This window comes from Trachurus japonicus, chromosome 7, assembly GCF_045865225.1.
Source record: "Trachurus japonicus isolate A0001 chromosome 7, Traja_1.0".
Taxonomy (NCBI): domain Eukaryota; kingdom Metazoa; phylum Chordata; class Actinopteri; order Carangiformes; family Carangidae; genus Trachurus; species Trachurus japonicus.
Genome location: NC_140913.1, coordinates 19,470,237 through 19,493,668, shown reverse-complemented (window position 1 = coordinate 19,493,668; position 23,432 = coordinate 19,470,237). Strand labels below are relative to the sequence as shown.

The window sequence follows — 23,432 nt, the reverse complement described above, 5'->3', positions numbered from 1 at the left end:
ACTTTTTAAACAAGTGCTGGAGAATAGATGCAAACATTTTATGGGGGGAAATCTTAGCACACAGAAATAATTATATTATTTGCCAGATTTTGTTCCCGTTTGTCCTGGACTGTCACCAAAAAGCAACAGTGTAACATCACTGTTGTTTGGTCCCAGTGCAGCGTGGATTCAAACATAGAAGGTACTTCAGTCCACTTCCTCCCTGCATATGTGTGTGTGTGTCTGCTGTGACTGTCTTTTTGACATTGGCAGAATAAAGCCACCTGAACTGTGGGCGGTCGATGGGCCCTGTGTAAATGGAAGGCGTTCACAGGATGTGAGGGGGCCGAAGTGCTGGATCAGTGAAAACTGAGAGGAGCTGCATCCCATCCTCCTCCATCCTCCCAGCCTGGACAGCTCCATCCAGATAACACAGAGCCCCTAGAAGATGCAGATAGTGGGACTTGGGCTGTGATAATTCCCATGTATGGACCCATATGTAGATTAAAGACTTTTTTTTTTTTACTATAATGCAGAACCACAATGAAATTTCAACAAGTTGTAGCTGTACAATAAGGATCATCCTCCTAAAACATCTGAAATCCTGCTGAATCAGTGTCATTTTGCAGATAGAAAACTGAAAGCAAGTGAGTGAGTGGATGAGTTAGGGCACATATTCAAGAGGGCTGATGCCAAATTCACAGTTGTTCATCATATATTCAAATTCAAAAATAGAAATCCGACAAGAAGCCGCAGAAATCCCGAGGGGGGGACTGGGCTGTGTGAAAAGTGCAGGTCTTGCATAATTTATCACGAAAGCTGTAATCTATCCATCCGTGTGTCCGTGCGTATATGGCTTTGTGTACAGTCATTGATCATGCTGTGGATCCAGAAACTAGAGATTTTTTTTTTTTTTTTTTACAGCGCAGATGCCGCCGGAGCTTTTGGCACTGAAACGCAGCGCTGAGCAGCAACAGCAACAGCAGCAGCCGAGCCGCTGTCTCCCCGAGTGGTAGTGGTGGTAGTGACAGTGTTGGGACGAGGCGCGGTGCTCTGTCTGTAGTTGCTCTCCCACTCTGCAAACAGTGGCTTTTTCTTTTCTCACTGAAGTTGGGCTGAGCTGACCGAGATCGCCGTTACCTGCGGATGTCCCTGACCAATTCAAGCGTCTTTCTGCTCAACGAGGTTAGTTTACGTCCAAGCTTTCCTCCTCCTCCTCCTCCTCTTCCTCCTCCTCTTCTCCTCCTGTCCCTCTCTGGTGGTAACGTGGTCGCGGTGTGTGTATGACTGACGACCGGATGAGATGTTGACTGCTTTCTGTGCTGCATGGAGGAAGAAGGGGTTTCAAACTGCAGGCACCGTGCAGCCCTTTTTGTTTTTGTCCGTGTGCACCCTCAGACATGAAGTGAAGGCTGTAAAGGTGGGAGCGGGTCCTCGTTGGGATACTGGTAATGGAATCAGACAGGCTGACCTCACGGGGAATCTCTCACTTCGTAAATGCATTGGTTCTGTCCAGTGTGCCAGTTGAAATTAGGGACAGCTGAGCAGGGTTGCGGTGTGGGCTTTTAAATGTTCATGATCCATTTGGAAATATAACTGATCATCTGAAGCAACAGATGAACATTATTAGTCACCACAGTGGATCTGATGTGTGCTCTCTCACTCTTAGTTTCTAGGTTATGAGAGAAGTAATTACAGTTTTGCTTCAGGACAGGCGACAGTAATTGCACTGAGGCTGTAATACTCAATTTTCCACATATCCGAGGAAGGACACATGCAGGTCAGAGTGTGATATAATTGTTTAATTCACATTTTAATCAGAAAAACACCTTCATATTCCATTCTTCTTTAAACAACTTGACTGTCAACACAGCAGCTCCCTTGCCATGTGAGACTAGTTCATATTTTCAGTTTGATTGATATTCACACAACATATTTTAACATTAAAACCTGTGTCAAGTGAAGGCAACACCACCAACAACGTGACAAAAAAGATAACTAAGGGCATGAGACTGGGATATACTTAGTATTTAAGAGTGTTAAGTTTGTTATGCGGAGCCCCTGATGATGTAATAGCTGTCAGTGGAGTAGCAATGTTCTCCTACATCTTGTAACTATGTTCATCTACATGACACAAAATTTTAATTCTATGGGAACAAATGCATGAACTTTGTTTTTGATGATATACTGTAGTCCACTCTCAGCTGCAGGTGAACAGAGTTTTATTATTGTATGAGGAGAAAGGTGATGAAACAAGCCTGCAATACCTGACTACAAAAAAGAAAAGAAAGAAAGAAAGTCACAAAATCTTTCATCTTCCCTTTTTTATGATGGATTTTTTTCTTGATTTCCTTACACAAGCCTCACATATCTTCAAAATCTAAGATTACTGTCAGATGATGGCACTATACTTACATCTCTCTGTGGTCACACTGGTTTTCCTATACGTGGGCTAATAGATAAATATTGTGACGAACACACATTGCTGAAGGACGCCAAGCGGCAGCTTACTGGTGAGATAATCCCTCATCCATGGACACCATCAGGGCGCCCATCTGCATCTCTATGAGCTTGTTTCCCACCCAGAGCGTCTGGACTGTGTTAAAGGTGCCTGAAAAGTCAAAGCAAGCGATGCCGTCCCTTCCCAGCAGCCTTTTCCAGCTGGGAACAGGTTCTCGTCTAGAGCAGGTTCCCAACCTTTTTCGTCTCCTGTACCCCCTGAGTTTTTTTCATATCATGAGTACCCCCTCCCTCATACATGTTGGTGAAAGTGGTCATATAAAACGTAAGACAACTGATTATAAAATGAAAATAATTTTAATTTCCCTCCTTAAGTTGTACAAAGACATTTTACACTTATAATGTATTGTATTTTTAATACTCATTCTCCTGCATTTTTTGTTCTTTTGAACATACATGAAACATAAAAAAGATAAGAATCTGTCTGCCTTCAAAATAAAATAAATAGGCTATTAAATAATAATCAACCTGCCTTTGTTTATTCAACTCTTATAACATTTATAACTATGATGGATGTTCAAGTGAATAATTTTCCCTGAACTGCCTGTGTTTAAGTTTGGCCTCTGTCTTATGTTCGTCAGCGCGCTCCCCTGGACACTGGATGTTTGAGCCATTTATCCATGTTAGCTTTGAGTTTTGGTGTTTGGCTTAGCATGTGTCTTATCAGAGTTGTGCTACAGGTTATTGTCTCCTGGGGGGAACTACTGTAGTTGTGGCGTGCATGTACCATCTTAGTAATGGGTTTATGAAATGACTGGGAATATTTAGCCTTCTTATCATCTTGGAAATAAATTAAGAAATATTTCCACATACCCCCTGCAATGTGTCTGCATACCCCTAGGGGTACACGTACCCCCGGTTGGGAATCACTGCTCTAGAGAAGCTAGATGATTGCATCATTTGCTTCAGTGTGTGTCTGCTAGGCAAACTGCAGGGGGTCTAGTCAGCGTCTCTGCACTAGATTCATCCTGTGTGCCCAAGTGCTAAAAGTCTTTCCAGCATCCCACTGAGGCTGGTCTTGCTCTTCAAATTAAACATCTCCTCTTGGAAAATAAGCTGCAAATGACCTGTGTGATTTGTGCCAGTTTATTTGGGGTATATAACATTTAGTGAGGTTTGAGACACATGGGTCAGAGTCAGATTTTTCCATTTCCATTTCCATATTTTGACTCTTCTTCGACTCAGTGACTTAGCAGAGATACGGAGCAGAGTTCTTTGATGTGTAAAATACAGAACCAGAATGTTTTTCTTGTCAATATGTCAGATAGATTATTTCATTAAATCCTAGGCAGCCCCATAAGGCTTGGGACACAACTGGAAATTGGCGAATTTGAAATATTTCGATTTCTATACGCATCCCCATAATTATGTGACCTCTCAGATTCCCAATTATGAATGAAGAGTTCAAGGAAATATTAAAGTCTTTGCAATTGCAACATGCATATGCACGCATGCCCATGAGGGGTGGGGTTAGAATTTAGGTTAAAAATATTGCACTGCTTTCTCATTTAATTAATTTGGTCTGTCACCTTAATTTAGTAATCTGTCATCATATCAAGCAGAAACATGTCTCATTCTATTACTGGTAATATTTACATTGGCAGCTCGAACAAACCGTCTGTGTAGCAGTTACATGAAGTGCTCAGAAGCACATGTTATGTAATGTATCTGTGCTTCATCACCACACAAACTAAACCAGTCTGTGAGAAGCACTGCTTGGTGACACTCTCACTCACTTCTCTCTCATCGCACCAGTCCTCCCTCCTCTGGGTGTGCGTACTTCAAACAGGGATCAGGTCCGCGTTGGAACACCGGCTGTACCTGCATGTCTGAACCCATCAAGTACAAGCACAAACCTCATGAAAGGATTTGGCAGCAGCCAGGTGTCATCTCCCTCCACTCAAAAATCAAAAATCAGCATCCCCAGTGCCTTAAAATAGCCCCTCATCCATAATGGACCAGCAGCAGCTCTGCCCACAGAGGCGCTTCATGTGGGACAGACTGACAGACATCTGCACTCATGCTTGGGTGCAGCTCCCAAAGCCCCCCTCTCTCTCTTTCTCGCTCTCCTGCTCTCTCCTGCTCTCGCTCCTTTTTTTCTGCTTCTCTCTCGCTCAGTGCAAACACCGTGGAGTTTAACTTTCAAACCTTCATTCATTCATGTTTTATTCACATCTTTTTGCTCATGCAGAATTCGAATGGCTGCCTCATCTGTCTCTCTCTCTCTCTCCTTCTCTTTTTTTTCTCCTCCACCTCTCTGTTTCCTGCAACCTCTCCTATGAATTATGAATATCAACTTTGCTGGAGATTTTCACATCATCCACAGTCATGGTTTTATGTTGCCAGACTGGCCCATCTTAAGATGCGCCATTATTTATTTTGTGCGCAATCTTACGCAAGACATTCTTTGCACGAATTAACTCATAGACATCCTACATCTTGAGGTTTTGGCCTGGTTTGTGCAGTATTTGAAAAAAATATCCCACTTCTGCACACATCCGTAACACATGCACACAGCAGCTGAGCAGCTGTCAGAGCACAGCCAGCCATGACATCTACACATAGCACTTGGTGAACAGAGGGCTGCGCTGGGGACGCCTCCACATGTCGAACAGAGACAACTTACATGGCTCCCACAGCCCCTCACCACCAGAAGACTTTCTCCTGTCTCTAAACTTTTGGCTTTTGACATGTTGAAATCCGCAGTGGCTGAAAGAAAAAAAACAATTTGATCAGGCTGGAAAAATTGAAGATTTTCCCCCTCTGAGATTTTGTATTTGTGAGTGATGCATCATGGTTATAGGTGGACACCCCTGTCCACTTGACTCCTCGTGCAGCCTTGGTCTGAGGCATTTTACCTCGTTTGAGGAACCTGAACCTAATGTGATGAAAGTTTGGAGTAGAAACCACAAAGAAAGGGTTTTCTTGAACCTGCACAGACAAGTAGAGGTTGTTATAACACCACATTGATGGCTATGGTGTTGAAATTATGTAATATATAGGTATATTGAGGTGTCACCATACTTCTGGCCACTTAATGTGTACTGTATGCAGGATCCCTAGAGTTGTTGTTTATATTTTAATGGTGTGACTCTCTGGATCAGAAAGTGACGGGTGGCGTTACGTTTTCTGAGCATCATCCAACACAACCATCACATGCTCGTCTTGTTTGCTACAGTGATGCCGTATCATGAGAGACAGTCCTGAATGAACTTAGCATGCGCTGTGATAGAGTGTCCCACCGGACACGGCGCGGTAGAGATGAGGGAGGAGAGGAGGAGAGGAGGAGAGAGGGGTGGGAAGGATGATATGCAGAGCAGAGAGAGCCTCACTGACGTAGCAAAGGGTTGTGTACTGAGAGTGGTGGAGAATAAGAGGAGGGGTGGTGAAGGTGGAGGGATGGAGGGGGTAGAGAAAGAGAGAGGGATGGACTGCTTACAAGCACGCTACAGTACACTTCAGTGTTACCCAAGAGAGAGAGCACACCATGACTGAATAGCAGAGAGCGAGCAAGAGAGACGGGGAGTGTGCTCTCCTACCTCCAACTGAGTAAGTACGCTGCCATCTCTTCTCCATCTCCTCGCTGAGAATTGTGCTGATAGCCACTAGAAACCGAACAATACATATTTTAGATGACAGAATACCTGATCAAATATAGGTTGGCTTCTTAGAAATGTGGATTTTCGTTCAGCTCTGCTCTTGTGATTTTTTTTTTTTACTGAAAGTTAGAAGAATTGTATTGATGTGTGTGTGATTGTCAAAGTGGGACATGGCAGAATTCTCATCTACATTCAAGCATTTTGAGGAAATTTGATGGATGTCCAAACTCCTCACCCTCACTGCTGACATTTCTGTGGCAACTCTGAGTTGCACTAAAGCAGACAATGGCATTTAGTGCAGTTGTGTGACAGAGGAGCAGTGGTGGGAAGCTGTGGGCATACTCACAGGCGTTCATGCTTTTCTCTGTTGATGGGGGGAAGGAGTGCATTTGGGACTGCTAGGCTTCCTGTGTGGGGTCAATTAAATACTGCATGAGACAGAGCACTAAAAGCCTGTCCCATGAGGAGCGAAGTGCTTTGTGTGTGTATGTGTGTGCGTGTGTGTGTTTGTGCATGTGTGTGTATTGACGCATCAGTGTGCAATGCCTTGATTAAATTTGATGAACCAGCAATGTTGAGATGGGCCAAAGATCCCAGTTCCAGCTTCTCTTTGAGTTCCTGTTTGGAAATCCTGTTTTTAAAAAAAAAACAAAAAAACATTTAATATAGAGAAGAACAAAGTCAGAATGATATGAGGTATGCGGCGTGCTTTCATTTTCTCATTTGACATCTGTGCGTTTGCCTGGTTTTATCTAAGAAATCTTTCATAAACACTTAAACCTTAGCATATTATTCATCTGGCTGTCTTGGCTGTAACATCTGCAATCTGTAGTATTTGATAAACTAACCTTATGTAAAGACTAAAAAAACCTGCAGTGCTTTTAGATGTAAAGCTGGAATGTGCGAATATGTAGGGCACCATTACATATTGATAAGTCTGACATTCCCTCAGTTTGCTCAGCCCACCAGTCAAGACGCACCAATTAGGCCCAACTCAAACCCAGAGCCTAAATCAGGTCAGCTTCTAACAAACACATCTGATTTAATGAAGGATGCAGCAGCGCTGAGCCATTCTGTGCTGCACTGTAGGTACACAGCTCTATGTGGGTTAGCTCCAGCCTCTCTGCACTTTGAAGCAGTTTGGTGAAGTCAGGTTGAGGGATCCCTGGAGGGATGAAAGCCTAAGTATGCACAGCATAGCCAGCAAGGCCAAGTCGACAGCATGGATGAAAGATAGAGATCCCTGACTGGGCTCGCTTCGCCCTGCTCCTCTGCCTCCACTGTGTGCCAGCATCACTGTCGACCACTCTGTGATGATTCATGTCATTACAGTGCCCTCATTGCATCAGTAGCATTCCTCTTCACAGTTGGCTCATGCAAGATGTCCCCTGTTCTTAATTCTCCATTCTGCCGTTACATCCTGCTCTATGGCGACAGAGCTGTTGTGTAGCGTGTGTTGAAATTACTTGGAAGAGTTTATTTATAGGCTGCAGGATCTGCCAAGGGCTCATTACAGGCAGTAGAAGGAGAAAGTATCCTGAGGTAACATTAGAGCTGGAGGAGGGTGGAGTTCACTTGGGACAGGATGGAGTATCAATCTGGGTGGCTCTCCTATTGATCCACTCTGCCCTACTCTGGTTGCACTGCAGGAGACCTTCTCTCTGGCTCTGGATGATCCACCTCTGCCTGTAATGCTGCCTCAGCTCCCACTGCAAACAAACAGTCATGTGCCTCCTCACAACTCAAATGGTTGGAGACATGGGCAAAGGCTAAACATCTTGACTTGTTGAGAAAGCTCTGAAGTTTCCCTCAGAAAGCTGCTTTGTCTCCAGTTGGTGCAGAGCTTCTCTGTAAGAGTGTGTCTGGTCATTGAATGTCTCGTCAGATTCATACTTGTATAGATCCATATGCATTACTTGTTTAACCATTTATTTAGAGATTACTGTAGCTTGTCACGGTTCCAAATCCAGGATGGTTGATGAATTACATGACGATTTTCCGAGACATGTTTCCACTTTTATCCCTGTCTCCACCCAGCTCGCACACGCTTTTGTCTCTGCGTCTCTGTTTGATCATGAAGGCCTGTGTGAACCTGTGCAAAAAAAAGGGCTAAAAAAAGAAACGTTATGAACAACAGCTGCATTAAAGTACCAGGAGGCCTGAGCACGGTATGCAATAATATTGTTTTGGGGAGATGAGGGAGAAGAAGGAAAAAAAAACATCACTGCGGTAGACTGTATAGATGCTGCACACTGAACAGAGACCAGCCTCACAGCCTGTCTGCTCTTGTTCTCCATATAGGCACTTAGTTCACATTCAGATGGGCTATCTGGCATCACTGAATATAGCTGAGACAGTCTCAGATCTGCTTTCCTCTTTCTGGAGGGAATTCATCAAAACTCAGTGAACTTTGACAATCCTCCACCATCCTCTCCCCACTGTCAACCCCAGTATGCGATGGGAGGGAGGAAAGCTAGGAGAGGAAAGGAGGAGAGAGGAGAGAGAAGGAGAGCTATATTTAGATCGACTGAATAGCAAAAAATAAATAAATAAATAAAAAATAACAAAAAGTAAAAGCTTCTGCTGTTAATCTCTGGTCCTATTGTTTTATCGTGCTCTTCCTCCTCCCTTCCTTCTTTCTTGTCTCTCTGTTCTCACTCCCCCTCCCCCTCTCTTCTTTCTCATTCTCTTTCTACTATATTCAAGAGTTAACACTGGTGAGGCAGATGAGTGACATTATATTTATAAAAAAAACACTTTACCTGTTTCTTAAGTGTGCGCTAAGTTCTGTCACTCTTGCTCCACCAATCATATTTACCGTACAGGATTTTTTCCCCCCTTCCCCCTCCCCTCCCCCTTTTCTTTTTCCAGCTCTCTTTTTGTTTCTTCTGTTTTCATTCCCTCCATCTCTGCATGCCTCTCCCACTGTTTGAAAAGCTGTGTTACTCAATGGCTGCTTCATGCGCAGCGCTAATGATGAAAATAGTCACCCTATCTTCTCTGTTCCAGAGGCATCTGAGGGAGCAACTTGCTCCAACTACAATAATTTGTGTATGTGTTGTCGGTGTGTGAGTCTGTCTATGTGTTTGTATGCTTGCTTGCCTGCCTGCCTCCCTTTAATTTTAAAAAGCCACGCAGAAATGTAGCCCTCAGACATTTCTTGCTAAAAGCCCTGGTGGAGTGCACTTAATTCTTAAGCAGCCAAAGTTGAATGAGGGTGAGAGAGTGCGCGCTGCCAGTATAATGGACGCCAATGTAGGGTCTTCAGTGCCTGGGGCGACCTGGAGATCAGGCGTGCAGTCCTGACTTGCCAGGAACAACAAGGCTGTCTCCAACAATAGAGACCTCTCTCCTGCCTTATTAAGACATCTGATGGACTCTAGATGGCTGCTTGCTGACTCACCGCTGCATTTCGGTTCTGTAGGCTCATGCATCACCTTCCTGTCAGAAGGATGGTGCAGGACAGGCAGACAGGCAGGCAGACACAGCCTTGCCCTCCTCTTTCCCTCCTCATCGGTCCATTCATGCTCCGCCTGTCTCCTCACCTTCTGCTAACTGCACACTCACTCTGTTAGTGTGGTCATTATTACTGTTGAGGAGGTCACCTGTTCGGCACAGAGACTTTGCTCCACAAAGCAGTAATCGACAGATGAACTACAATGACAGACTCTTTTTTTCCCCTCAGCTCCCCCTTGCTTGGTTATTGTTATTAACACTTAGCATGGCTTACATAACGGCTCAGTCTTTGTTCTGTCTTATTTATAGAAGTTCTGTCCGTGCCCAGTGAGAAATGATACTCTGCAGTGTGAGAGTAAACACCAGACAAACCTGCCCATGGAACTGGCAGATTTTACGTCACTTTGAGGAAAACTTGTAATGCTGGAGAGGGTTGCATGAGATACATGGAGAGGAGAGGAGAGGAGAGGAGAGGAGAGGAGAGGAGAGGAGAGGAGAGGAGAGGAGAGGAGAGGAGAGGAGGAGGAGGGGAGAGGAGAGGAGAGGAGAGGAGAGGAGAGGAGAGGAGAGGAGAGGAGAGGAGAGGAGAGGATGCATGAAACCAGACAAAAGCTTCTTTTCTTACATGACTGCTGGCACGAAGCTGACGAGCCCTCTGTACTGTACCAGTATGCGGGTGTGTACACACCAGTGCTGCAGTCAGGGCTTCAGTTTTGTATAGGAAATGGCTGTTGAAGCAGCGCAGCAACGTCAGCTGTGAAGCACTTAGTCTGAGCGCGCCTCCCACTCTCTCTCCCCCTGTAACCACGGGCAGAGGGGAGGAGGGTTCCGCCTTTTTTTGTGCAATGGGGGGGAGGAGGAGAGCGTTGGCAGAGCAGAATCATGTCTGCCTCCGACTCGAGCGCTACAGGACTCATCTGTAACAAGGTACGCTGTTGATGCTCCCCTTTTTTTTGTTTTAATCACTCTGCATGCGAACTCGACCTCCTCATTCACAAGTCCCCCCCCCCCCTCCCATCTGTCTGCTCTGAGACATCTTCTTTCTGCTGTTTATCTTGTCTTCTCCCCTCCCCTCTCACTCTTGTCTCAGCAGAAGTCTATTCTGGTTCACTCACTTTGCCAGCATCTCCCCACTTCTCCTCTCGTCCCTCCCTCATCTTCTGTGGACATACTGTGCACATGCAGTTTGTCTCTCTATCTTAACAGCTCAGCTTTGAACTTGTGCCTCACAGGGAGGCCCATCTGTTGAACGTCATGGATTTTTTGACTCTGTTATTTTGTTAGTCATTCACCTTTGAATAATGCAACTGAGCCCACACATGTGGCTGTATTTGCTTAGTCAGTTTCATGGTGCTACTTTGGGTGTAACAGCCATACAGAATCCAACATTTAAAAAGAAATGCTTAGACTGTATACTGATTTTGAAAACAGAGCCAATAAAAATGAAAAAAACAAAAACAGTTTATACACCCACATAAACATGTAACCTATTCACACCCTTTGTCAAATATTGAACAATGACTCAAAAATGACGATCAATTAGAAACAGGTGACCAGTCACTGAATCATGCATTGAGTAAAGTGTCATTCACAGTTGGCTCTTTGACAAAGGCAAGTTGTTTGTAATGTGCACGCTTCCCTCTGCTGGTGAAAAGGCACAACTGCTGCAGAGACACTAATCTCATGTTTCAGTCTCTAAAAGCAGCTCCAGTGTGTGTGAGTGAGTGTGTGTGAGTGAGGGATTTCATGTTATCTTCCGTCTCTCGTTTCCTCACTTCTACGAGGACGACTGGGTTGCGAGTGGGCGTCTGTCGTTGTAAATGTCAAGACAGTCAGAAAACACAACGAGCAGTGAGTCTCCCAGACACATTGATGCTGTTCCAACACTGAGACCTGTGATTATATCAGATTCCACTATTGATCTCAGTGTTGTGTAGTGAGCAGCATTTTTTGTTCAGAGTTAAATCTCTGCAATGGCGGCAGAGTGAGTTTGTCTAAAGACAGACTGAGCGTAAAATACATTGTTGACACTGATGATACAGGTTTTTTTTTCTTTTACAGTTCTTTAACATAAAGCTTTGAAAGTTTGCACCATAGGTTATGTTTACTGGATCTTAATCATCCCATGTAGCTGTGCATTGTGGGATGTGGATGATGATGTATAACCAGTAAGTAACCAGTGAGGTGAAATTAACTATAAATTGTCAATTGAAATGCCAATAACAGTTTAATATGGGCCACTTAAGACACTGTTGAGAGGCAGACAGAGCAAAAGCAAGGCCACACCTGTTTACATCTAAAGGTTCCCACACAGCTGAAAGAAAAACCATCTGTTTACTCAAAATAAAGAGATATCAGGGTTTATTACTTTGCAGTCTAAACACACTGTGCTGTCACTCTTGTTTTATTAAAGACACAGACAGTATGTACAGTCAGCACTAGTGGGGCAACACTGTAGATGCCAAGCGATAATGTGAACTGACTTTACAGTTCAGTGCATACGTCTGTTAATGCCAACACTCTTGTTAAAATGGAGGTCCCTCTGTTGTTACTGTTGCTGTTATCCTTGACATCTGATTCTCTGCACCCTTCTCTGAAATTTCTGCAAGTTTTGCTCCATTCAAAAAGGCAGACAGAAAAGAAAAACTGGCTATTCTGCATCCCTAACACTCTTTGGGAATCTGGCGTGCAGTAGAGCAGAGTGATGCTTGAGGATTTAGGTGGTGAACAGTAATAAAGAGAAAGGGAGTGGCGGCCATGTGCCTCGAGGGATGATTTTTTTTTGTGTTCACTTACAGTATATGTGATTGTTTCATCTGCAAGGGCTTCTTATATAAAAGTGCAATTAGAACAGGTGAAACATGGGTATCTTGTGCCAGAGAGACTCAGTCTGCACTTCAGAATACTTCCTTCCTTGTTCTTCATCTTCACATCCATGAGCAGGTCTCTATGTTCTTTAATTATATTTTGTCTCCTCTCCTGGTAGCCCCTTCAGACACTGCCTCACCTCTGGCAGGCTTTGATATTTAAATGATTATCCACACACACCCTGCACTGAATCTTTTTGGGAGGGGAGTGGGGAAAGCAAAGGAGAGCTGGAGCCGGCAGGGAGGAGGAGGGAGGAGGGAGGAGGAGGAGACAGGTTGGAGAAGGGGGGAAAAAAGGTAAAAGAAGGATGACGTGGTTGCAGAGCTATATTTGGCCTTGGTACGTGGGTGATTCTGTTTGGTGTGTGAGGAGCTTGCACCCATCTGGGACTGCACCTACTGGGGCATGGCCAGCTGCAGATGGGGGTGACAAGACAAAATGTAGGATTTGGTGATGAGCTTTGTGGCAGTTCTACCAGACTAGAAGTTCACATCTGCATCATAGCAAAACACAGTGATTTTAAATGTGTAAATAAAGTTATTATTAAGTGAAACGAGGTTCTGAAATAAGTTTTGATCAGTTTTCCATTACAATATTTAATAGAAAATCCATCGCTTGTTTTGTGTTGCTCAGAAATGGGATGTTCTCTATTGATTGACATTAGGGCTAAAGAAATGTGAGTCGTGAATTTTTTTAAACTGAGTTTTTGTTTGTTTATTTGAAAGTTTGATCTTTCAAAAAAATTAGAATCTAAATTTCCATTGAAAGGAACAGTGGTGATAGGGAGTTGAGGTTATGTTATTATTGTTCTGAAATGTTCTTAAATGCCAGTCTGTTCCCACCAACATAATGTTTTATGCAAGTCTAAATCATTCTCAGATTCAAAAACATTTAATCCTTTTAAAATTCTGATACAAATGACTCTCACTGTTTTACAAACTCAAAACATATAATTCAATTTGCTTTGTTTATTGACATAATTTATACCACATCCTTTGTTGATTCGGCTGGAGATGAAATGAAAAAGGGGTTGAAAGCTTATTATCAATACTCTTGTCAGAGTCGTGTCTTAGTTTGTTTTCCTGAAGGCGTTGGGCTTTTGCCAACATCTGGTGTTCCTGGCTGAGTGGATAAATAACCAACAGTGCTCCACTGGTTGCTGGTGTTGTTGCCCCGCTCACGCACATGTTCCCCTGAGAGTGCTGCTTTGGAAAGCTGCAGGAACTCGCAGGCTCAATCACATGGCCTCCAGAAGGGACAGTCGGGTTTACAGACAGGTTGAATGAGGAGAAAGGCCTGGAGGACACAGAGGGAGACGTAGGTGGAGCTGCATCTGAGCCTTTATATCTCTCTAACAGATGCTATACAAGGTGTTAGCCGCTGTATTGAGCTGGATTTAAGTGTACTCTGTTTGGGTTGTAACTGTTTCTCCCCTCTTCTTCTCTTGTAGGGTTCAGCCGATTCCTACACAAGTCGACCCTCTGATTCCGACCTGTCCCTGGAGGAGGACCAGGAGGCGTCTCGGCGTGAAGCCGAGCGCCAGGCTCAGCTGCAGCTGGAGAGAGCCAAGGTGAGAGCTCCAGGGTCAAAGGTCAAAGCTTGCTTTTGAAGTCACCTCCACCTCTGCCTCTGATATATCTCATTAATATTTTTTTTAATTCATCTGTCAACAGTCTAAACCAGTAGCATTTGCAGTGAAAACCAATGTAAGTTACTGTGGAGCCCTTGATGAAGATTGTCCAGTCCAAGGTGCTGCTATTAACTTTGAAACCAAAGACTTTCTGCACATAAAAGAGGTGAGCGGCCCGCAGCATTGAGATTATTACACCTTATACCTTGGCTAGCTTCCACCAGAAATACACAGTATACACTGTCATTATGTTTGCGATGCAATGTGGTGTGTTTCACTGCTGTGCAGAAATACAACAATGACTGGTGGATTGGTCGGCTGGTGAAGGAAGGGGCAGACATCACTTTCATCCCGAGCCCAGTCAAACTTGAAGCCATGAGGATAAAACAAGAGCAGAAAGCAGCAGCAAGGTCAGAGGACACACAGCTCTGAAAGATCTCTCTCTTCGACATCATACTCCTATACTTGTCTTGTGTCTCCGCCTTTTGATTTCTCTCCATTGCCCTAATTCTTGCAGCCTCCTGTGTAGCACACTCTTTGAAAATGTTTGTTGGTTTCTTTTTTTTTTTGGATATAACTAGTTCTTGCTCATGTGTTGCTCTGTTTTTCGAAGTCCTTTTCTAAATTGCCTCCTGAGGGGATTCACGCATAATGAAGCTCTGAATTATGTTGCTCCACAGGAAAGGAGGGAACGCTTCATCCGGAGGCTGGAGGTCCACCCCACCATCTGCAGGTAAGTGAGACTGGAGGAGTCCTGCTGCTGCGTCTGTCTGCTCAGTCCCTGCTGGGACCGCATGCTCTCACAGGGTTAGATTTACATACAGTTGCTATTCCTGGGCTAAAAATTTTCCCTTCACCAAGCACTCTAAAATTTCCTCAGCCAGGAGTGACTTGGGCGTTCTTCTTTGTTACTGCACTTCTACTGAACCTCGCAACTCAGTCGCTTTCTGCTGAAGACTTTTGTTAGTTTTCCTCCTTCTTGCCTAACGTACATTCTTGTTTATTCTGAAAGCTAAACAGAAGCAGAAACAGGTATGTTTAATGTCCTCTGTGCACCACTTTACATGTTCACACTTCATCTGAGAACGCCATCAAAGATACAGGCTTTGTATATGGCTGGTGAATTGCAGATAAATTAGTTTCCATTCTTTTAGCCATGTGAACCATTAAATTAATTTCAACATGTTCTGTATCTTCCACCTACAAATCTTCTCTGTGTTTGTGGCCTGTGCAGACTGAACACGTCCCTCCATATGATGTGGTTCCTTCTATGAGGCCGGTGGTGCTGGTGGGTCCTTCGTTGAAAGGATACGAGGTGAGACAACCTTCAGTACAGCTTCTCAGTAAAGGCAATAACATGCTATTTTCATAAGGTTTTTGGTAAATCAATTGTTTAAATTCCATGTAGAGAAAGTTATTTACTATCACTCATCTCATTTTCTCTGGGTCAGATCATTGGATACTGGAGCATAGTGCTGTTTCTATGGAAACTACCACTGGGTGGGGCCCATAGTTGGGAATGTTCAAATCCAGCACTACTTGGTTTGCCATAAAGTAAATTTACCAAACATTTAATTAATTAATTAATTTAACAGGGACAATGCTCAGTACATATATTGTGCCAGATTTAGCTGTAAGCTAATTTTCATCTGCTGTCCCTGGGCAGGAAGGCGGGCATTTGTAAAAACCTCTAAATACAATAACATCTGATGGTACCAAAGTGAGTAGAATACCCAGTTAAAATACATACAACTTCATATCCTATCATCTAATGCTAAAAAATAGACACATGCTCTAGGGATGCCAGCACATTGGTTCCACCACTTTCTTTCACACAGCACTGTTTTGGCTTCTATTGGATCAACTGCCTGGGTGGTCTTGCCAACAAATCATGGTGCCCAGAGGAGCAGTCTCAGTCACTTTGGTCATCCCTGACTTCCCTCAACAAATACTGTACCGCGGGGATTGCCATGAAATCAAATTCCCTGGAGCCTCAGTTGCACTTTGTGTTTACTGATGAATATCAAACGTTACCATGCTAACACGCTATGGTGAACATGGTAAACATTAGAGCTGCTAAACACCAACAACTTTGCATTGTCATTGTGAGCATATTAGCATGGTGCAGAGCGATAGATATCAATCGCTCTGGCATGGTGATGTTTGCATTTAGCTCTTAGTGCTGCTGTGCTTACATCCAGCTTCAGAGAGGGTGTTATCATTTTGTTTTGTTTTATTGTTTGTAAGACAATAAGTACATCTAAGGTTTCACTTCATGCCTTGGTAATATCTAATTTTATATTACTAATAATATGATGATAACTATTTACCCATATGTTACACACTTTGATTAGATAATTGAAATTAATCCAAAGTTAAATCAGTAATAAAAAGAAGTGTTAACACAGTTTAGTCTGGGGTGTTTCCTTGACTGCCTTTGTTTGTTCCAGTTTCATCTGGACTCCATTTTTTGGTCCAGTATGGACTTGCCTGATTTGATCTAATGGGAATCACTCTCGTCTCCATTATCCCATTAACACTGATACAAAACACCACAGTCACATCCTGATGAGATTACAGCACATGCAGCAGAAATCTTCCGATCCATCTTCTGTATCTGTGATACAGAACTGCCCTTTTATATCAGCTACTGTACGCGATAGTCTCCCATACAAACCTTCATGTGATACATATAGGATGAAATGGAAGAAAACATATTGGACTCGAACATGATTAATCTTAGAAAATGTCAATTTTCGAGAGAATCTGCAGACAAGCATGTTGAAATGTGAGGCGTGTAATTGAACAGAATGTCTTCAACATTTTCTCTCTGCCTCGCTCTCTCCTCTGTGACTGCGCAGGCTGTGTGCCAAGCCGTTTATTTCGTGCGTGTGAAATATTTATGCATCGCTCTGGTGATGTGCTTTGGGGATGCTCCAGTGGTGAACGCCAGCCTGCCTCCCTCTTTCTTCCCCTCTCGTCTGTTTTCCCTCTGCTTTGTCTTTCCTGTACATATTGTTTTCAGTTGCTTACCATTGTTCTTGAACATAGCCTCCCCCTTCTTGTCTCTTGCACTCTCTTCCCCTCACACTGTCTCTCCATTTTTCTCTCTCACGCCACAGAATAGCAACGCCACTGTGCGCCTCATCCCTTATTCCAAAGGCCATGCATTTTTCAGAGCCGTTTGAAAATAGACTGATTCACTTCATCCTCACACTTCACATGCACACATACACACAGGCAAACACACACCATGTCCTCCTTAATGGTGCTTATTACTATCTGTGCTGAGTGTCTGTCCTGGTCCTTCATTGGCATTGTAATTGTTTTAAAAATGAAAGGACATGTTTGCTTTAATGTATTTCCAGCCCTGTTATATATTGTTAATGTAAATGTGACAGATTGATTTTATATGTTCTCTTTGCTACCACTCTTGTAAAAAGAGATCTTATGAATTTGACAATGATTAATTTTGTCAAAAATTACAGACAGTCGAGGCAGCATTTTGCTTAAAGTTTCCTAATTTGGTATCTATATGTATGTAAACATTTATAAGATAAAAGTGTTTGTTAATATATTTGTGGACGACTCCTGTGAGGCGTACATAAGCGGAGGCTGGGGTTTAGGCATAATGTATGACATTACAGTGAAACAGCGTTGTAGTAATAAATAATAAAACTAGCCTTCAGAGTAGGAGCTTTGAGTGTTTACACAAGCTCTAGATAGAAAAGAAACACTTATAAGTTTTTCTATATTACCACCTTGCACCTACAGTGTACTAGAGCAATTAGAATGTTTAATTAGTGCCCTTAAATGCTAAATAAGGTGTCTAAGGTGAATGAGATTTACTTAAAATCAAAAGTGATAATATGGGGTGTGTGCATAGCTGTTTAGTCCGTCCTAACATCTCCTCACTCCTTCTCCTCCCTATCTGTCGCCTAGGTAACAGACATGATGCAGAAAGCCTTGTTTGACTTCCTAAAGCACAGATTTGATGGCAGGTGGGTACGGCTGTCTGCGTCGCTCTCTGAGCTAACACTGTGACAGAGCTAACCGAGCTGCTAGTGTGATTCTGCCCATCACGTTTTTATGGTCGATTGGACACATGATGATGATGATGATGATGAAGATGAGGATGAGGATTTATTTTATTTTTAGCTGCAAGAGAGTTCAAGTTTATCTCATCCTTTGAAATGGAACAGTTGTGGATGTGCTGTGATAAGTTGCTTCTTCTTTAGGATCTCTATTACACGGGTGACTGCTGATCTGTCACTGGCGAAGCGCTCAGTGCTGAACAAGAAGGCAATAATGGAGAGATCCAACACTCGCTCCAGTCTCGGTGAGTGGCATGCCTTTGGTGTTTTTTTGCTATATAAAGATTAATACCTACTAAAAAAAAAAAAGAAAAGGTGCCTTTTCTTTCTTTAATGTTAAAATGCATCTCACACACTTGCCTCTCTTTCTTCGGTTTGCTCACAGCTGAGGTCCAGAGTGAGATAGAGAGGATCTTTGAGCTGGCCAAGTCTCTTCAGCTGGTCGTCCTGGATGCAGACACCATCAACCACCCAGCGCAGCTCCTCAAAACCTCTCTGGCTCCCATCATCGTCTACGTCAAAGTGTCCTCACCTAAAGTAAAACACAGCTGGCTAAAACTTCAAACAAAATTCATTCACCGCTCACATGTACAGTTGTTGATTAATGTTCAAATTAGATGTGAAAGAGTAGGATAATCAATTAGCTAATCAACAGAAAATAATTCAGCACCTATATTGATTGGTAGTGACTGATAATTTTGGTTGTTCAGTCAAGTAGAAAACAGTCAAGCAATCAACTTTTCCACTGTGATGATTTTCTGAAAGTCTCCGGGTTCTGGAGGTAAAAACAAGATTAGGGAGATGTGAGGATATTTTATTGATGATTCAAAAGGAGGAGGGATTAAGGAACTCAACTCAGAGCCATGCATTTGATAACTTTGACTTTCTTTAACTGCTTGACTCTCTTTGACTCTGGCTCGTCTCACAGGTTCTTCAAAGACTGATCAAATCTCGAGGGAAGTCGCAAAGCAAACACCTCAACGTTCAGATGATGGCGGGGGACAAACTGGCTCAGTGTCCACCCGTATGTCTCCCTGCTCTGAAAAAGACCTGAATTCATACAGGGGATTTTTTTTTTACGAACAACGTGCGGTTAAAATCGTTCTTCTCTCATGTTCCTGTCTCTGACTCATTAGGAGATGTTTGATGTCATCCTGGATGAGAATCAGTTGGACGATGCTTGTGAACACCTTGCGGAGTACCTGGAAATTTACTGGCGGGCCACACATCTCCCCTGCGCTGCCCCGGTTAACCCCTTACTGGACCAAAGTGTGATCACCCCACCCTCAGCTAACTCCAGCCAACAAGTAAGACAAAGACTCAACTAATTCTTTACTTTTTAATGTTTTGGCTGCATTACCAATCACATCATTTCTCCTTCCTTGTGTCCATTCACTAGTTTTCTGAGACTCAAGAGTTGATAGAATGATCACCAACCCGGCCACAGGTGAGAAGAAGTCGGTTTCTTTTTACATAGTGCTCTCTTTTACTACTACTACTACTACTACTACTACTACCACTGTGAAACTGGTGTTGTTTCATCTCTTTAAATGTGCCTCCTGTCCCCCTGCAGGAGCAGCCTGTGCTGTCGGCTGGGGTCAGACTAGAAGTCATAGAGCACAGGGACCAGGGCGCCACCAGGGGGCAGCAGCAGCAGCCCTCATCTCTCCGAGGCCAGCCACCACCTTTTCTGGCCACTCCTGAGGGTGCAGAAGAAGAAGACAGCAAGAGCAGAGTCTCCTCAGAAGGATGTAGCAGAAGGCTGGTGATCTGGAGGAAGAGGAGAAACAGAAAGAACAGGGAGAGAGCAGGTGAAGGAGGAGGATTCGACCAGCGCCACTACAGCCAGAGGAGCCTCCACCTCACTGCTGCCCCCTCGGCAATAGCTCCCTGCTCCCACCGCCACGCGACAACTCAGGGCCGCTTTCTACAGCTGCATGCGTACTGGTAGCAAAAACCAGTACAGCAGTGCAGACACTGCACACGACCTTCCCCCTTTCCCCTCACTGCTCCTCCCACCCTGACCGTGACCTTGTTCCTAATTCCCTGCTTTGAAGTCACACCCCTCTTCCCCCCCACACACCCTCCACCTGGCAGAGCTGAGCTAGCCCATGTGTGTTCACCAGACAGACCAGAGGTGGCCGTCGCAGACACAGATGGGCTGATTCAGCTCACAATGTAGACAAAACTGCACACCTGTGAAGTCAGAGTATGTTAGCATACAGTACTGTAGCATAGCAAAGCTGTGGGTTTAACACAAGACGAACGTGAGTAGCCCCAGGGTTTTGACGAGCCTGGCTTCCCTCTCTGGCCAAAGAGTGCAGAGAGTAACAGACAACCCATCTGTACGTCTTCCACCTCTACAGCTCTCTCTGAGCTGTTGTTCCAGTTTAACCAAACATTTCCTCAAAGGCACAATTGTTTCTATTAGAGAGAAAATAGCTTCACCAAGGAAAATCTTCCTATCATTTACCTCCTCGTCACCTTTTAAAATTACTCTTTATTTATTTTTTTATCAGTAACTATACTACTATCTGTATTCATATCCTTGCTCTCAGTATAGCTTATCATATCTCGGTATGCAACAGTAATGCAAAACCCACACATGACAAGCACAGAGTTGCACATCGACAGTCCAAATGCATCTGTGGTCACAGCTGTGAATGTATGATTGCTGGCCCACTGGCATAGGAAGGAGCATTTACAATAACTGTGGTTACTTTGCAAATCAAAGCAAGTCACATTTGGCTTCAAATGTGATTCTGATAAAACACATTTTATCATTAAATGTATCATCCTACTGGTCAGTTTCTGCACTGTATTTTTTTTAATCCCAAAGAAATGACCTACATTTCATCTTTCTGATACATTTTTATCAGCCCAGAAATATAATTTGTAGCATAAACAGATATAAGAAGATTCACTGATATTTATTACATGTATATTGCTTGCATTGCTCCTGTCTCACTGCTACCCGGTGGTGTAGTGGCCTTTCTAGAAGTGGGTGGACTGTAGACTTTCTCTTTTGATGGTTGGTTGAGATCCTCAGTCATAAGCTTCTCTGTGACAAAGATGTGTGCTGTGTACGTTTACATCCACCCTCCACTACACCACTGTGCCACAGCTTCATCTCCCAGACATTCAGGCCTCTGAGCACATCAACAGATTTTGATTGATTTTTTCTCCTAATAAGCACCACTAAATGATTTCATTTTCTTTTGGCAATTTCAGCAAAGATCAGCACAAGTGCTGCAGGCTTCTGAGTATACCAAGAGCGACCTCTGGTGGTGTATGTTATTAGAGGTCTTGTATCCACCGCTTATTCTCTGCCCATCCAGGATATACACTAAATATGCATCCACATAAATTAAGAACATGTATAATTTCCAGTTGTGCAACCAGGTTAAATTTCTTGGCTGCACACATACAAAAATATTCATCCAAACCTTTTTGTTTTCTTGCCTCCATTTCATGTACTTGCTAAAGTCAATGCATCTCAACATGCGCTGAAATTCTTACATTACTGCATCTGCTATTATCATGTAAAGCTATAGAACGCAGCAACATACAACATATGTAAATAATCTGATGTATTTGCATGACATATTGTATTCCTGTTTCATCAGAAGGGCTTTTTAGGACCATCCTCATATGAGCCGACAGAGTAAATCGACATAACACACACATGTATGCATTATCAGGCTTAACTGTACATACTGTATATTCAATATGCAGATATTATTATTGTTATTATTATTATCAGATTGCACAGAAACAACAAATGCTGACAGAGAGTAGAAGGATTTTAGTCACAGATACACAAATCTATATACAAGGCCTCAGAAAGCATGTGTTTATATGTACTTTCCTCTCTTCTTAGAATGATGCACTGCAGTTATATAGGACCACCATAAAGATTGCTTCCACTGACACCCATTCATTCTTGAAGGACCAGGTTTGAGATACATAACTTCTATCTGATTGAACACAGAGAGCACAGTACCTTCTTTCAATTTAAATGAAATATATCAGCTCCTCTTTGCTTAATTTTTAATGCAGGAGATTTCTACAAAAGGTGAATTATCCTTTGGACGTCCAAAGCACAATTTTTTACAATTATCATTTCCTATTACGTTTCACTTGCCTAAATTCTGTATGCAATACAAAGTCTAGCATTGACGAGACACTAGCTGAGACTATCGAGATATCTCCTCAGTTACGATGGGGTATAATTGCACTACTATCATTTATATGTCTGCTTTATGATGCAATAAATGCACTAAATGTTATGCTGTACCCACCTCCAATACTGAAAAAGCTGTCTGGTAAAATGATGACGTCAACATTTCATGTGGTTTCTGAGAAGTCGACAAGAAAAATGATATCCAACAGTGTCTGATGATGATGTGTACAGGGTGCATCTTTTGTCAATAGCACATTTGAAAGAGGGGGTGAATAAAAAAAACAACATTTAAGTAACATTTCTGTTTGTTGTTTTTATTTCTCTATAATTCATGATATAACCAACAGAGGGCATAAGTGGGATGCCTGTGTCTTCAGGTTGCACTTGCAGTGACCGACATGTAAACCAGAATTATTATACTGTGATGGTTTTTGTGTAATTTTCTAAACTGCTATTTAAAACACAATACAAACACTTTCCCATTGAACTGACCGTGCCTATAGTACCTCCACTGATAACATCAAAACAGGTGGAAAATGAGTAGAACTACAGATAATGTTTTGAAAAGAACTCTCAAAGAAGGCCACAAATTTACACCGATAACCTGCTGTTGATTATCAGACCACATATGAGCGACAATCTGTTGAAATCAGTTATAACCCATGTTTTATCACATTACATGATATTGTGTCTTCCACTCACACTCACTCAAAATGTAAATGTATGGGGTTACAACACCACCTGCTGATGGCTCGGCGTCAAGAAAACACTAAAGTCTCCCAGTTCTCGTCACTAAGAGAACCTTGTGATATAGATAGTGACTCAGCTTTTGTCTGTCGTCCTCGGGCCTCGTGTAGATTGCTGTCCCCAGCCTCCTAATCATATTCTTCCATCAGCCATATTGGAAGGTGTCATTTTATGCCTGATGATTATTCACAGCCACCTGTCTCTCCCTGTCCCATCAGAGGAGCTCTGTGGCGATTGTCCTGGCATTAATGTATTCACTGCAGTTAGTCTAGAAGGGTTAGAAAGAGTTCAAGCCTGTAACTTTTATATGTCTTCTTGTTTGCACCGCACTGTGCTCAAGTTTTACTCACAATCAA

The 23,432-nt window shown here is 43.1% G+C and overlaps 1 protein-coding gene across 3 annotated transcripts; it reads left to right on the top strand.

The window, feature by feature from the left end:
* The first annotated feature begins 953 nt into the window (after window positions 1-953).
* On the top strand, window positions 954-20,856 carry cacnb3b (calcium channel, voltage-dependent, beta 3b). Of its 3 annotated transcripts, none has more exons than XM_085781893.1 (14): window positions 954-1,164; window positions 13,873-13,992; window positions 14,096-14,218; window positions 14,341-14,462; window positions 14,733-14,785; window positions 15,065-15,084; window positions 15,287-15,367; window positions 17,995-18,053; window positions 18,291-18,391; window positions 18,532-18,683; window positions 19,075-19,170; window positions 19,283-19,453; window positions 19,546-19,593; window positions 19,720-20,856. In XM_085781893.1, exons 1-13 carry the CDS (start codon window positions 1,126-1,128, stop codon window positions 19,573-19,575), a joined length of 1,167 nt encoding a protein of 388 aa, XP_085638019.1. In that variant the 5' UTR covers window positions 954-1,125; the 3' UTR covers window positions 19,576-19,593; window positions 19,720-20,856. The 3 variants fall into 3 exon arrangements, with proteins under 3 accessions (XP_085638019.1, XP_085638020.1, XP_085638018.1); XM_085781894.1 differs by lacking the exon at window positions 954-1,164 and adding an exon at window positions 5,918-6,048; XM_085781892.1 differs by lacking the exon at window positions 954-1,164 and adding an exon at window positions 10,336-10,481.
* Window positions 20,857-23,432: the final 2,576 nt, after the last annotated feature.